This window comes from Hesperophylax consimilis, chromosome 8 (genome assembly GCF_061612785.1).
Source record: "Hesperophylax consimilis isolate HC1 chromosome 8, BYU_Hcon_1.0, whole genome shotgun sequence".
NCBI classification, from domain to species: domain Eukaryota; kingdom Metazoa; phylum Arthropoda; class Insecta; order Trichoptera; family Limnephilidae; genus Hesperophylax; species Hesperophylax consimilis.
In genome coordinates, this window is record NC_142843.1 from 38,432,110 (window position 1) to 38,446,641 (window position 14,532).

Here is a 14,532-nt window from a genome sequence, read left to right on the forward strand (position 1 = left end):
CCAACACACTAAATCTGCAAGTAAAGGCAGAGATAACACAACACTATGAATACAAAAAAAAAACAGGATACATGATTTTAAGCTCAACCTGTAATATTATTCCTCAAATCCTGATCTGTGCATTGAATTAAAGATTAAAATCACTCATTTAATTAGCGTATTTAGCCGGTTATCATATATGTTACCAAATAAAATTTAAAAATGTGTATATTATAGCCTCTTACATTCACATTCCAATTACTATACATAAATTAACTACAGGTAACACAAAACAAAGTAATCAAAAAGCCATTTCACTTCAAACCCAGAACATTGACAAAAAAATTACATGGAAAAAATTGTTAATAATAAGAAAATTATATGAATAAAATACATGTCTCTTTAAATATGAAATAAATAATAAGCTCATACATACAAATACAGAATTCAAACATCCCAAATACACACACACTTTACACGGCAACACGATAATATACATTTAAAACCATATATACTTACTATGGCAAGCAATGTATTGGTTACGAGGGGGGCAACATATATAATTACCTTCCAGACAACATTAAAAATGAAAAAAGTGTAGGTACATTTAAAAAAATTTGTTCACTTTTATGCTCAATCAGCAAAACACTGAAAGTGAATAATATTGTGATGATATGTATTTGCCTGTAATGTAACTAAAATATGTATTTTTTAAATTTTATTTCTAGTTAAATAAGTGGAAATGTAATTTTCTTTTATCTGGAATAAAAACATTAAAAAATAACGGTTTTTTGTATGAATAGCAAAATTCAAAACATAGAAAGCAGAAAACTTCATTTTGGGACGCAAAAAATCTTCAATTGGGCCGCAGGTTGAGCATGCCTGGCCTAAAATGGTTCAATTTTAATTTTTTTTTCAATATTTTGTAAAATTATTAACACAGGCTTGTTCTAGTGAGGTTAAAAATTCTAACTTTAAAAAAAGATACAATGTAAAGAAACGATAAATAAATAAAATCTCTATACAAAACCAGAATGAAATTAAGTGAACATTGTGAACTGGTTCCTTGACCCGTGACGTCAGAATCAAGAGATTCAGTCGTGTCAACCATACGGTCAAATTACACGTAAAATTACGGTTAATATATTATAATATATTAAATATTATAATATATAATCAAACTTATGTACTCAGAATCAGAATTTGTTGCTCCATACGAATATAATTTTTTAAGCCGTAATATTTTTAATTGTAATTCTCGTTATGAGACTTAATAAATATCAAATTAATTGAATAAAATAATCTATTTTTACAATAATTTCGAATATGGTTTTTTGTTGCTCTATAATAAATTAGAAAAGATAGTAACTAATAACACATCATGCCCCGGTTATAGAAAAACTGGGTAAGAACTTACTGCTTGTGGTTACTGACGTAATGATGTTACCAATGTTACGAACTGAATTTGTTTTTTTAGGTTCCAAGAAGCATTGTTTTTCTCCTAGCTATTGTAAAATATTGTTACTTGATTGTTGACGAGAGCAGTGACACTGCGGTGTGCAAAACTTTAATAGTTTTATTTTAAACGAAATAAATTACATAAAATCTCGAATAAACATAATATCAAGTGTGCTGTGAAATTTTACAAAACAATATAGGTAACAATGGATACGGACGTGCAACCAATAATATTGGCTGAGACGAATGGTCATGGCGCGGAACAAAGGCAAGATTATGATGTAAAAGACGCAAAAGGCATGAACAATCTCGCTGAACAAAGGCAAGATAACGATGAAGGAGACGCTAAAGGCACAGCCTTCCCAAACATTCAGCCGACTATCGCGAGGATGCCAACTGAGAAGAACTCTGTTTATTATAACATGAAACACAAGAAACGGGGGTTGGCCCTTATTTTCAACCACGAACACTTTGACATTCACGGCCTGAAGAGTCGCTCGGGAACCAACGTGGATTGCAGCACTTTGAGTAACTCCCTGAAGGCCTTGGGGTTCACGGTTTCAGTTTTCCCGAATTTAAACCAAAAAGAATTGTGTGATGTCGTTTCAGATGTCTCCAAGCTAGATCACACAGATCACGATTGCATCCTGATTTGCGTTCTTTCCCACGGAGAGATGGGAATACTATACGCCAAGGACACTTTCTACAAGCCTGAAATGTTGTGGCATAGTTTCACTGCCGACAGATGTCCGTCATTGGCTGGGAAACCAAAGCTGTTTTTCATTCAAGCTTGCCAGGGCGACAAGCTCGATGGAGGGGTGCTCATGAGCAACAGGACAGAGACAGACGGGCCGGGGCAGGCCACCTTCAGGATCCCCATCCACGCTGACTTCCTGATAAGTTACTCTACAGTTCCTGGATACTACTCCTGGAGGAACACTACTAGAGGTTCCTGGTTCATTCAGGCGCTGGCCGAGGAGCTGCGCTACTACGGGAAGGACCGGGACATCTTGACACTGCTGACCTTCGTGTCCCAGCGCGTGGCCTACGACTACGAGTCCAACACTCCAGACAGCCCCATAATGCACCAGCAGAAACAAATCCCCTGCATCACTACTATGCTGACTCGGCTGTTGGTGTTTGGGGAAAAGTAAGTCATAATTGAGTTAATGGCTCTCTTATGATAACCACTTCAATGTACAATTCTAACAATACCTGAGATTTTGGTTATGCACTAAGTTGGATAATTATCCCTAAGTAATTTTCAATTCATCCTACTTAAATGTCTTTTAAAAAATTTTACCAATCCGCTTTTTGTGTTCAAATAATCAGTCAACGTTATTTTAAGCTGTCTAGTGATCATGACAAAAAATCAATAGTGGGGAGTTCAACAGACCTCCATCTTTTCTGTTTTTTTTGCAGAAATACGATAAGCATATCACCATGACTCCCAGATAAAAATACAAGTTTCATAAAATAATGAAGCAACATATGGAATTATACACCATTATGTATACGCTTAAGTATGTTTTCCCCTTGCTATAATTATGAGCTATTGATCAAATTACCGATTAATGAATTTTTGTATTTATAAAAGTATTTAGGTACTGGAGATTATCATTAAATTTGTTAACCTACTTGTTTCCTCGAATTTCAGATCTCTAAACTTGAATTTTTGCATAATTAATGTTTTGGAAAAAGGCTTTTAGTTTATTTGAAAAAAAATTAGTATAATTTAGCCATTTTTATTTAGATTATAATATTTTCTATGACGTTTGGAAATGCCTTTCAACAAGACTGTAGCTCAAACTAGAATTATTTGTTTATTGTTATGAAGCCATCACGGTTAGTGGAGGAAGCCCCACCGAAGTACTGATCCATCACCAGGTTGACCGTTAACTAAGAATTCTTATTTTTATAAGCTTTTATATTTAGGTAATAATTCTTTTTTATGTTTTTATTTAGTTCTACGAACTAATAACATCTTTACTTTTTATTGTATTTAGTTCAGTGAACTATTATTGTCCTTATTTTTTTTATTGTATTATGTTTATATGACATACAAATTGTATGATTTATGATTAGAAAAGTTGCAAATCAATAATTTTTATAAGTATAAAATTATAACTCGCATCAATAGTTTTGTTTTGATGAATTTTGAAATATTGCCCATATTTTTGAATATTTTCCATTCTCGATTTGTGACAATCGAATGTAATATTATATATATTTTTTATGTCGGGATCACACGAGGACAGTACAATGTTGTGCTGTCCCTGCTCCATGAACAGCCTCGACCGCACAGGGCAGGACAATGGGACAGTACAACAATTCTCCAGTAGTTCAAATGTGGAACGCTGCAAAAATGGATACACGACGACATGCGTTACAAGCGAGTTTGCGAAAAATATTAAGACTTTTATGCAAGATGAATTGTAATGTTCCATTTATCAGACACTTTAAGACAAAACATGGGATCCAGGCACCGAAAGCTGAGATATGTACACGTGGAGCGACTGGCTATTTATTGTCCTACTGTCTTGTCCAAACATGTTTATACGCGGACGCGGTCGTGGGGGCACTATCCTGCGGAGATAGCTTCCCCGTCTATCTCTGGGACAATGTCTTGGTTCATTGTTCTGTTCTCCAAACTACTGTTTACACTAGGACAATGGGAACAGAGCTGGGACAAGACAGTATTGTATTGTCCTTGTGTAATCCCTGCATTAAGCAAAATAGGTGTTGAACATTCTCGGCAGATGATGAAATGTATAGCACTTATTAATTATTTGTAGCAAAAAGGCTGTAAGAGGAGGGAGATAGGATTAGAGAAATGGAAAGACACGGTTTCATGTAAATAACTTAATGTAAGCTTATTTCAAATGTTTCATTTATTTTGGTTCATCGTGAATCATGCAATGATGAAAGGGGGTTTTTATTGCAATATATTAAAATAGTTTTCTTGGCACAAATGTAAGCTTTTTCAGATGATTATTTTCTTTGGTTCATCATTAGATCGATGATGGAAGAGTGTCTTCTTACATATAATAGTTTTTTTTGGCACAAACAATAGATTTAGGTGTCATTATTTTCTCAATTTATAGAACCATTGGAATATTTCTTTGTTTTTTCATGTGCAATTTGAAAGTTTTTGAAATGTTTACAAGAATATATTTCATCCATAACTTTTGCTCAAATTATTTTTTATGTTTTTTAAAAACATGTATCTCTTTAAAATAGTATTCTCTTGGGTTGGTGGACAAGAGTATGTTGTGATTGTGGATGGAGTAATTTTGTATGAATCGGTGATTAAGACTGCCTTAATGAATGATGTCATATTTTTCGACGTAAGAAAACCCTTTAATTTTATGTGAAACAAATATTTCTACTTAATAAAAAAAATACTTTATGCTGACAATTATTTGTTTTATTTCAATAACCTAAAATATAATTTTGAAAATAAGAATAAATGGTCGCCGTTCAGGCAAAAGTCACCAAACCACGATGCACATTTTTGAGATGTTAGAAATTTGAAAGCTGAAATATGTTACATAAAATTAGTTAAAGTTTATCTACCCGCGTAATAATAAAAAATATTCATTAAAAGCATTCAAATAAGAGATATGTATTTAAAAGGGTTAAAGGGCGTGATAAATCTACACAATGACAATTCAACACACTTTAAAAAGTGATATAAAATCATTAGAAACCATGAAAAAAAAAAAATTTAAACCTAACCTAACCTACTTAACCCAGTTAATAAAGTTTTTGTTTCATGACTTTATATAACTTTTTAACCTTTCCTTATCTGTGGTGTGTATTTACTACACATTGCTTCTAATAACTTTAATAACTATAAATATAATAAATTCTGGGTTCAGATTTTAGGTATTCCTCCGTTATACATTTATGCACTGAATTAAAAAATAATATTTTACATAGTTTTCAAATTCAATTAAAAATCATAGTGTTTTGTTAAAAATCGGAAACAAATACACCAACACAATCAACCGTGTGATACTAATACGCGAAGAGTGTGCGAGGAAATGACACGCTATTGATGTCCCGCTTTAATTCGCTATGCGGGAACATGAGATATCCACACGTCTGCAGTTATATTTTGATTTAGACCATCGATACCTACGATCGCACAGCTGTGTTTGTGCCAGCAGCCAGCCTCTAGCCAGTCGGCCGCGAACCGTCGTTAGATGTGGACCTCTCTCATGTTTCTTTATCATCTGCCGATGGTTTTTTCATGTATTCAGCAATTTAATTACAATTATTATCACTTTTGATATAAAATATAATAAACATAATCGATTAGCTATGAATATTCATATTTTTCCGATATTAATTCGCTTATTTTGAGATGTGTATTGACTACACAGCACCGGAACGCGTGGATTTTTTTAGCACAGTAAGGGAAAGGTTAAAGATGTGATGAATTATCATTATGATGAGTTATCCGGTCACCATTTAAAAGTTGTGCATGTGGATTGGTGACTTGCCTGAATGCTGATGAAATAATGTCTCAGGGTGTCCTTTGACCATAATGATTAGCTACGGTGACTTAGCCGGGGTGAGGTTTGTGCAGGTCTTGGTGGCTGATGCGTTTGCCCACCTACTGCGTGGCGAGAATACATTAAGGAAGTTCGCTTTTCCGATGGAGATAAAGTAGAATACAACTAAAATAGCACTCAAATTTAACATAAACTTTGAGCTTAGTGTCGAAAACATTAATAAGAGTATTCCATTAGTCACAGATACTTCTCCTCTATCAGCGGAAAAAAGAAAGAATAATTTTATTTTTAGGTTCAATAAAATTAACAAAAATATGAACGTCCATAGTTAAAAAACAGATGAGTAAATTTATAAAAAAAATTACATTTTAGTAAAACATCAATCTGGATTTAGAAACGAATATTCCTGTGAAACAGCAATAAATTTTGTGATTAACAAATGAAAACAAGTATGGATCAGAAGAAAATAGCAGTGTTCCTGGATTTTAAATGCTGAATCGATGTACAGAGAAAGAGTAATAATGAAATTGAAGGACATAGGAATTCATGGTAATAAACTGCAGTGGTTTAGTGATTACCTAAAGAACAGAAAACAAAGAACTAAAGTTGGAAACGCTATCTCTGAAGAACAAGAAGTAAACCTTGGAGTTCCTCAAGGACATATTTTGGGACCGCTCCCTTTTATTATATACATAAATGATATAGTGAAGAGCCTGAAGTAATGTTCAATCAAACTTATTGCCGATGACACACTTTTATACATTATAGCAAATAATATTGAAGATGTTATTTTAAAAATACAAAGTGAACTTCATGATATATCTAAATGCTTAAATATAAATAAATTAAATGTAACTAAAAAAAAAAAACGGAATTATTACCCTAAACATAGACTGTCAAAATATTGAAGAAGTAGAAGAAATGAAATACTTAGGACGGGTTGTTTCGGAGAATTTGATCAAATTCTTCAAATTTCATCGTTCATTTTCTGGTCGTGTGAAGTTCTGTTATTAAATCATTATAGGCTAGCTGCTTGACAAAACTGAAATAATAACAGAACTTGAAAAAACCTTAAAAGAACTTGAAAATTAACTTTGAAATTTTAAGAATTGTTCAAATTCTCCGAAACAACCCGTCCTTTGAAATCATTATCGATGACAAATTGAAACTTAACACTAACAAGTAAATGTTAACTAAAAAAATTAATTTATAATAAGTTAACTTCGTAAGTAGGATAAGGGGAAAATTAGATCCTAAAACAAGGAAATTGGTCTACAACACCAATGAAGCATCCCACCTGACTGCACAAGTGTCATTTTTTTGGGAATTAAAATGCAAGTTAAAAGAATGGAAATAACTGAAGAACAGAGTTATGAGGTCTATATTGTGCTGTAGTAGATATACTAAGCTTAAAAATAATGCAACACCAACTCAATATACTACATGTGTGGCAATGTTTGGTATATAATACCCTAGTACATATTTATATACCAGTTAAAAATAAAATGTTACCAGATTACATGTTAAAAAGTGTTAGTATTAATAGTACAGTCCATGGCTATCCTACAAGAAGCTGCAACGATTTTAGTCTTCGTAGGAGAAATTTATCGGTAACACAAAACAATATTTATTATAAAGTGACCTGATAAAACTCATCGAAATGACAATTCAACACACATATAAAAAGTGTTTAAATAGTTACATATGTAACCTAGTTTTTGTTTCATCACTTTTCATAACTTTATACATATCACCTTTTAAATATGTGTTGAATTGTCATTTTGAGGAGTTATCATGGAACCTTATTATAAAGGTTTCAAAATGTTAAGGAAGCTGTTTTTTTTTTTGTCTGGCAGTCTTTCGTGGGATATGTCTCAATGTTGTGAAGTCCAAATATTAGTACGTAGGTAATGGAATACTTTTATAGTAGTTTTATAATAGATGTACACTAGATATAAAATGTAAAATTTTATAACGAAATTAAATATACTTTAAAAAAAAGGTTGGGAGAGACTTGTTGGGGAGACCTTTTGACCTCTCCAGCCGGACTCCCTTTCGACCCATCGCCTTGAATCACTCCCACCTCAAAAAGATGACATAGGCCCTGAGGGAATTTTTTTCCTCAGGACCTTCTGTGTGGAGCAAATGTAAAAAAAACATGCCATTCACTCTATCAATCAATTAAAATTTAAAAGCTCTGGAATTAGGGCAACGCATCCGCATGGTAGGCTACTCTTCTGCAGTCAATATTGCCAACTATAAAACGCAATATAATCTGCATCAATTCCAATATCAAAAATAAAAACATTTATTCACTTTAACATAGTTAACTTTAACCTTTTGTCTGCACTTGGAATTGATGGCCAAGGTAAAAAGACCTCTTAGGGTGTAAAAACGAACAACAATAATCACAACCAAAGGATATCACTTTTCGCACTCATATTTTATTTATCACATTTTAAATAGCTATGAAATGATAAAAAAATATATATAAGGCCCCTAGCATCTCTGCACACATGAGACTCCTCAGGCTGAGATGGGCTGGGCATGTACAGAGAATGCCGGATACACGCGTCCCAAAAAGAATTCTGACTGGTCACCCAGGTGGAAAGAGAAAAGTGGGAAGACCCAGACTGAGGTGGGAAGATGAGGTAAGAGGGGATGCAGCACAGCTTCTCCAGGTGACAAACTGGAAGTCAGCCGCTGAGGACAGGAGGAGTTGGAGGCGACTGTTGCAGGAGGCCAAAGCTCGATATGGGCTGTAGCGCCATCGAAGAAGATGAAATGATAAAAAATACCTATGTATGATAAAATAATTATTTTTGTTTTAATTACTATATTAATGCATTAAAAAATCAACCACAATACATCTATTTTAAAACTTAAAAAATATTGGGGAGTGGGTTAATTTCCGCTTCCAAGATTTGCATTCGTTCATACGGAAAACAAAATTGAAAGTGAAATAGATGTATTAAAAAAAAAAAAACACAATTTACATGACTAAAAATTATTTCCGCAGGGACTGTACTGTCCCGACGTCTTTTATTACACATGTGACAAGCTTAGGTGCTATTTTAGGAGTTGTCGATGTGACAAGCCTGGGTGGTGTTTTAGGAATCGTCGAAGTGATAAACCTAGGTGGTGTTTTAGGAATCGTCGAAGTGATAAACCTAGGTGGTGTTTTAGGAATTGACGATGTGACAAGCTTAGGTGGTATTTTAAGAATTATGGGGGTCGCCTTTTGTTCAAACTTCAGGAGTCTGGTCAACATGGTGGTGGTGCACGGGACCTGCTTCTTCTCATGCAGTTCTGGTTCATCAGGGTTGTAAGAAACTTTTTCAGTTGCCACCCGCTGCGTCATAAAGGTCAACAGAGTCAGGATATCTCTTGTGGTCCCATATTTTCGCAACTCCTCTGTTAGGATTTGTATGAACCAAGAACCTTCATCCTTGTTCCTGTAGGAAACATATCCTGGGATTGTAGAGCGACAGATCAGGATGTCTGCGTGTATGGGAATAGTGTAATCATCCTTGATATCTTCATCGCAACATCCGTCTACCTCCGTCAGGGTGACACCTTTTTCTGATTTTGAACCCTGGCAAGCTTGGATAAAGAATAATTTAGGTTTTCCTGCGAGGGTTGGACATTTGTCAGCCGTGAAACTGTGCCACAAAGCTTCCAGCTGGTAGGATCTGTCTTTTGCGTACACTTTTTCTTCGTCTCCGTGTGATAAGACACAAATAATAAAACAATCACGGTCAGTATGATCACTATTTGCCGCTGCTGTGATTTGTTTCCAGATAGCATCATAAGTTAAATCATTAAAGATGTTCACGGTGAATCCCAAGTGCTTGAGGACTTCAGTCAAGTTGTCCCGGTCCACGTTAGTCCCGGCGCGAGGTTTGAGACTTTTGATGTCAAACGTCTGATGGTTGAAAATGAATGCCAATCCGCGCTCCTTGTGTTTCATGTTGTAATACATGGAAGTCTTCTCAGTTGGCATTTTCGCCTTGACTTGACCATATTTTTTATTATATGTTGTCAAAATGCCTTTAGCATCCGTTTGAGTGAGCTGTTTTTTAAATTTTTCGTTTGAAGCCATAATAATTTGAATACTTCACTAATTTATAACCTTTGAACTGATCGTATAAAAAAATTTACAATTTTTATAGTAGTAACACCGGTGACTAATGTAACGCGACTGGCTATCTGATGGCAGATGTTACGAACACAAACGAAAAAGAATCAGCCTAATCGAAGAGTGACGTATTACTTTGCTAATAAGATAAGATAAAAAATATTATCATATCAACTTGCATCAAATAGCACAAGTAAATGGAATTATTATATTTTTCAAACTAACTAGGGGTTAGGGATGGTTTTTTCATTATTTAGGCGATTCACCTCAGCGCGTAATATTTGGAATCGGCCAAAATCACGCACTCCTTACGCGGACGCGATAAAGTTGAAATTTTTACTGAACACCGGTTGCCTGTTTTGATTTAATAAAAAAAAACATTACCAAAATGTATGCTTATTATTATTTTGTGAAGTTCAGGCACTAATATTAAAATGTTTTCTGATCTAAAGAAATTAATTTGCCACCTTAAACAATAAAACCACATTCGATAAGTGGTTCGTAAGTAGAAGATTTTACACAACAAAACATCTCTTGTAGGCTTGATATATATATTTTTTTAGGCTTATAAAAATGCTTGATTATAGCAAAGACCAGGATGATTTCTACTTGCAGAACCTATTTAATTTTTTTTTTTTTTTTTTGTGTGTCCATTTACAATACACATGTAAAATTAACTACATATAGATGATACGAAACAATGAAAGAAAAAATAATAGAAATAACAAGTTATAAATAGTGATTTTTGGCATTGACATGCCTCTTGAATTCTTCAAGACTACTATTAAAAATATCGATAGTCTTAGAGGCGTTGTTTAACAGCGCCATACCTCGTGTCATGCTATGCCGAGCCAGTACGTCCGTTCTGCCACGTGGGATACATAGCAGATCATGGTGCCGTCCCTGGCTGTAGTTGTTCGGTACGAACAACTTATAGCATTCCAGAAGGTATGGGCTATCTATTAAATTATTAAGAATTTTGTACGCCGTTACTGCATGGGCCTAATTAAAGCATCCATAATATTTCTAGGCGATCAATTTTTCAAACCAAAAACATGATTTCGACTTACTTCTCTGACTCATCTCTGACCTAAATAAACAAAGATTATCACATTGTTACTAAGTGAATCTCCTTTGTTCAATTGAGGTGTTATGTGGATAATGAAAATCTGAATATAGAATATAATAATAATTGATAAAAAATATAGTGATTAACAATTAATTTCATAATCATGTATCATATTTCATACACAAAAAATATCTTCAACAAATTTGGAACTCTTTATCTATACCTAAAAAGTAATAAAAATAATATAACGGTGGAAAAATAAGATTACATGACAAATAGAAATAATATGGTTTAAGCAGGTCACCCCAAGTGATTTGGTGACTTAGCAGGGGTGAGGTTTGTGTAGGTCTTGGTGGCTGATGTGTTTGCCCACCTATTGCGTGGTGGGTCAGATCATAGAGAATACATTAAGGAAGTTCGCTTTCCCGATGGAGATGAAGTAGATACAACTAAAATAGCACACAAATATAATATAAACTTTGTGTTTAGTATCGAAAACATAAATAAGAGTATTCCATTAGTCACAGATACTTCTCCTCTATCAGCGGAAAAAAGAAAGAATAATAATATTTTTAGGTTCAATAAAATTATTTTATTGCGATTATTTAATGAAAATTCTTAACACAATGAAAACAAAATCATCGTAGGATGGAATTCCAATAGGCATAATCAAAGATGCACTGCCATCTATAGGAGACAGAGTAGTTGCATTAATAAATGAATCTCTGTTAAAGGGAATTTTTCCGCAATCATGGAAATCTTCCATAATAACACCCGAGCCCAAAATAGTTAATGCAAAAAATTTCGAAGACTTTAGACCAATAAATGGATTACCAAAGTATGAACAACTGCTAGAGTCCATAGTTAAAAAACAGATGAGTAAATTTATTGAAAAAAATTACATTTTAGTAAAGCAACAATCCGGATTCAGGAACAAATATTCCTGTGAAACAGCAATAAATTTTGTGATTAACGAATGGAAAACAAGTATGGATCAGAATAAAATCACAATAGCAGTGTTCCTGGATTTTAAACGTGCTGAAATGATAGACAGAGAAAGACTAATAATGAAATTGAATGACATAGGAATTCATGGCAATGAACTGCAGTGGTTTAGTGATTACCTAAAGAACAGAAAACAAAGAACTGGAGTAGGGGACGCTATCTCTGAAGAACAAGAAGTAAACGTTGGAGTTCCTCAAGGATTTGTTTTGGGACCGCTCCTTTTTATTATATTTATATATAATGATATAGTCCCTGAAGTACTGCTCAATCAAATTTTTGCCGATGACACACTTTTATACATTATAGCAAATAATATTGAAGATGCGATTTTAAAAATACAAAGTGAACTTCCTGAAATATTTAAATATAAATAAATTGAAATTAAATGTAACTAAGAGTAAATTCATGGTTTTAGGTAAAAAAAACAAAACTAAATTATTACTCTTAACATAGACCATCAAAATATTGAAGAAGTAGAAGAAATGAAATACTTAGGATGGGTTGTTTCGGAGAATTTATTATAAAAGTGAAAAAATAAAATATTACCAGATTACGTGTTAGTATTAATAGTACAGTTCATGGCTATCCTACGAGAAGCTGCAACGATTTTAGGCTTCCTAGGACAAATTTATCGGTAACACAAAACAATATTTATTATAAAGGTTTCAAAATGTTCAATAAAGGAAGCCAAAAGTCTGGCAGTTTTTTGTGGGATATGTCGCAATGTTGTGAAGTCCAAATATTAGTACGTAGGTAATTGAATATTTTAAAAATAGAGGTTTACTAAATATAAAATATTAAATTTTACAACTAAATAAAATATACTTAAAATAATTTTTAAAAAGATCGGGAGAGACTAGTTGAGGGAGAGCTTTTGCCCTCTCTAGCTGGACTCCCTTTCGACCCATCACCTTGCACCACAGTGGGAGGGATGGATTCATATGTTCGTCACTCCTGGACACATTGACCCCTTGATTCCTACCCACCCCTCATTTTTTTCTTCCCTTAACTATAAAACACAATATAATCTGCCTCAATTCCTATATCAATTTAAAAAGAATACATAGTATCCCGTATAAAAAATAAAAACAGTTATTCACTTTAACATAGTAAAGTTGTTCTTCCTTTTGTCTGCACTTGGAATTGATGGCCAAGGTAAAAAGGCCTCTTAGGGTGTAAAAACGAACTAAAATAATCACAACAAAAGATATCACTTTTCGCACTTATATTTTATTTATCACATTTTAAATAGCTATGAAATGATAGAAAACACCTACGCATGATAAATAATTATTTTTGTTTTAATTACTATACATATTAATCTATTAATAAAAAATAAGCCACAATCATCTATTTTAAAACTTTAAAAATATTGGGGAGTTATTTCCACTTAGGTCGTATTTTAGGAGTTGTCGATGTGACAAGCTTAGGTGGTATTTTAAGAATTGTGGGGGTCGCCTTTTCTTCAAACTTCAGGAGTCTGGTCAACATGGTGGTGGTGCACGGGACCTGCTTCTTCACATGCAGTTCTGGTTCATCAGGATTGTGATAATCTTTTTCAGTTGCCACCCGCTGCGTCATAAAGGTCAACAGAGTCAGGATATCTCTCGTGGTCCCATATTTTCGCAACTCCTCTGTTAGGATTTGTATGAACCAAGAACCTTCATCCTTGTGCCTGTAGGAAATATAGCCTGGGATTGTAGAGCGACAGATCAGGATGTCTGCGTGTATGGGAATAGTGTAATCATCTTCGATATCTTCATCGCAACACCCGTCTACTTCCGTCAGGGTGACTCCAGTTGCTGATTTTGAACCCTGGCAAGATTGGATAAAGAATAATTTAGGTTTTCCTGCGAGGGTTGGACATTTGTCAGCAGTGAAACTGTGCCACAAATCTTCTGACTGGTAGGATCTGTCTTTTGCGTACACTTTTTCTTCGTCTCCGTGTGATAAGACACAAATAATAATGCAATCACGATCAGTATGATCACTCTTTGCCGCTGCTGTGATTTGTTCCCAGATAGCCTCATAAGTTAAATCATTAAAGCTGTTGACGGTGAATCCCAAGTGCTTGAGGACTTCAGTCAAGTTGTCCCGGTCCACGTTAGTCCCGGGGCGAGGTTTGAGACTTTTGATGTCAAATGTCTGATGGTTGAAAATGAATGCCAATCCGCGCTCCTTGTGTTTCATGTTGTAATACATGGAAGTCTTCTCAGTTGGCATTTTTGCCTTGACTTGACCATATTTTTTATTGTAAGTTGTCAAAATGCCTTTAGCATCCGTTTGAGTGGGCTGTTTTTTAAATTTTTCGTTTGAGGCCATAGTAACTTCAATACATCACTAACTTATAACCTTTGAACTGA

General features: G+C 34.1%; 2 protein-coding genes across 2 annotated transcripts; one reads left to right on the forward strand and one right to left on the reverse strand.

Moving 5' to 3' along the window:
- The first annotated feature begins 1,449 nt into the window (after positions 1 to 1,449).
- On the forward strand, positions 1,450 to 6,068 carry LOC149422020 (caspase-1-like). The gene has a single exon (XM_089634231.1). It carries the CDS (start codon positions 1,644 to 1,646, stop codon positions 2,589 to 2,591), a length of 948 nt encoding a protein of 315 aa, XP_089490357.1. The 5' UTR covers positions 1,450 to 1,643; the 3' UTR covers positions 2,592 to 6,068.
- A 2,441-nt stretch (positions 6,069 to 8,509) lies between these two features.
- Positions 8,510 to 14,492, reverse strand: LOC149422021 (uncharacterized). Its single transcript, XM_089634346.1, has 2 exons — positions 13,560 to 14,492; positions 8,510 to 10,072 (listed from the first exon to the last, which is right to left on the reverse strand). The coding sequence occupies exons 1-2, from the start codon at positions 14,489 to 14,491 to the stop codon at positions 8,965 to 8,967; spliced, it is 2,040 nt and encodes a 679-aa protein (XP_089490472.1). The 5' UTR covers position 14,492; the 3' UTR covers positions 8,510 to 8,964.
- Between the last annotated feature and the right edge of the window lie 40 nt (positions 14,493 to 14,532).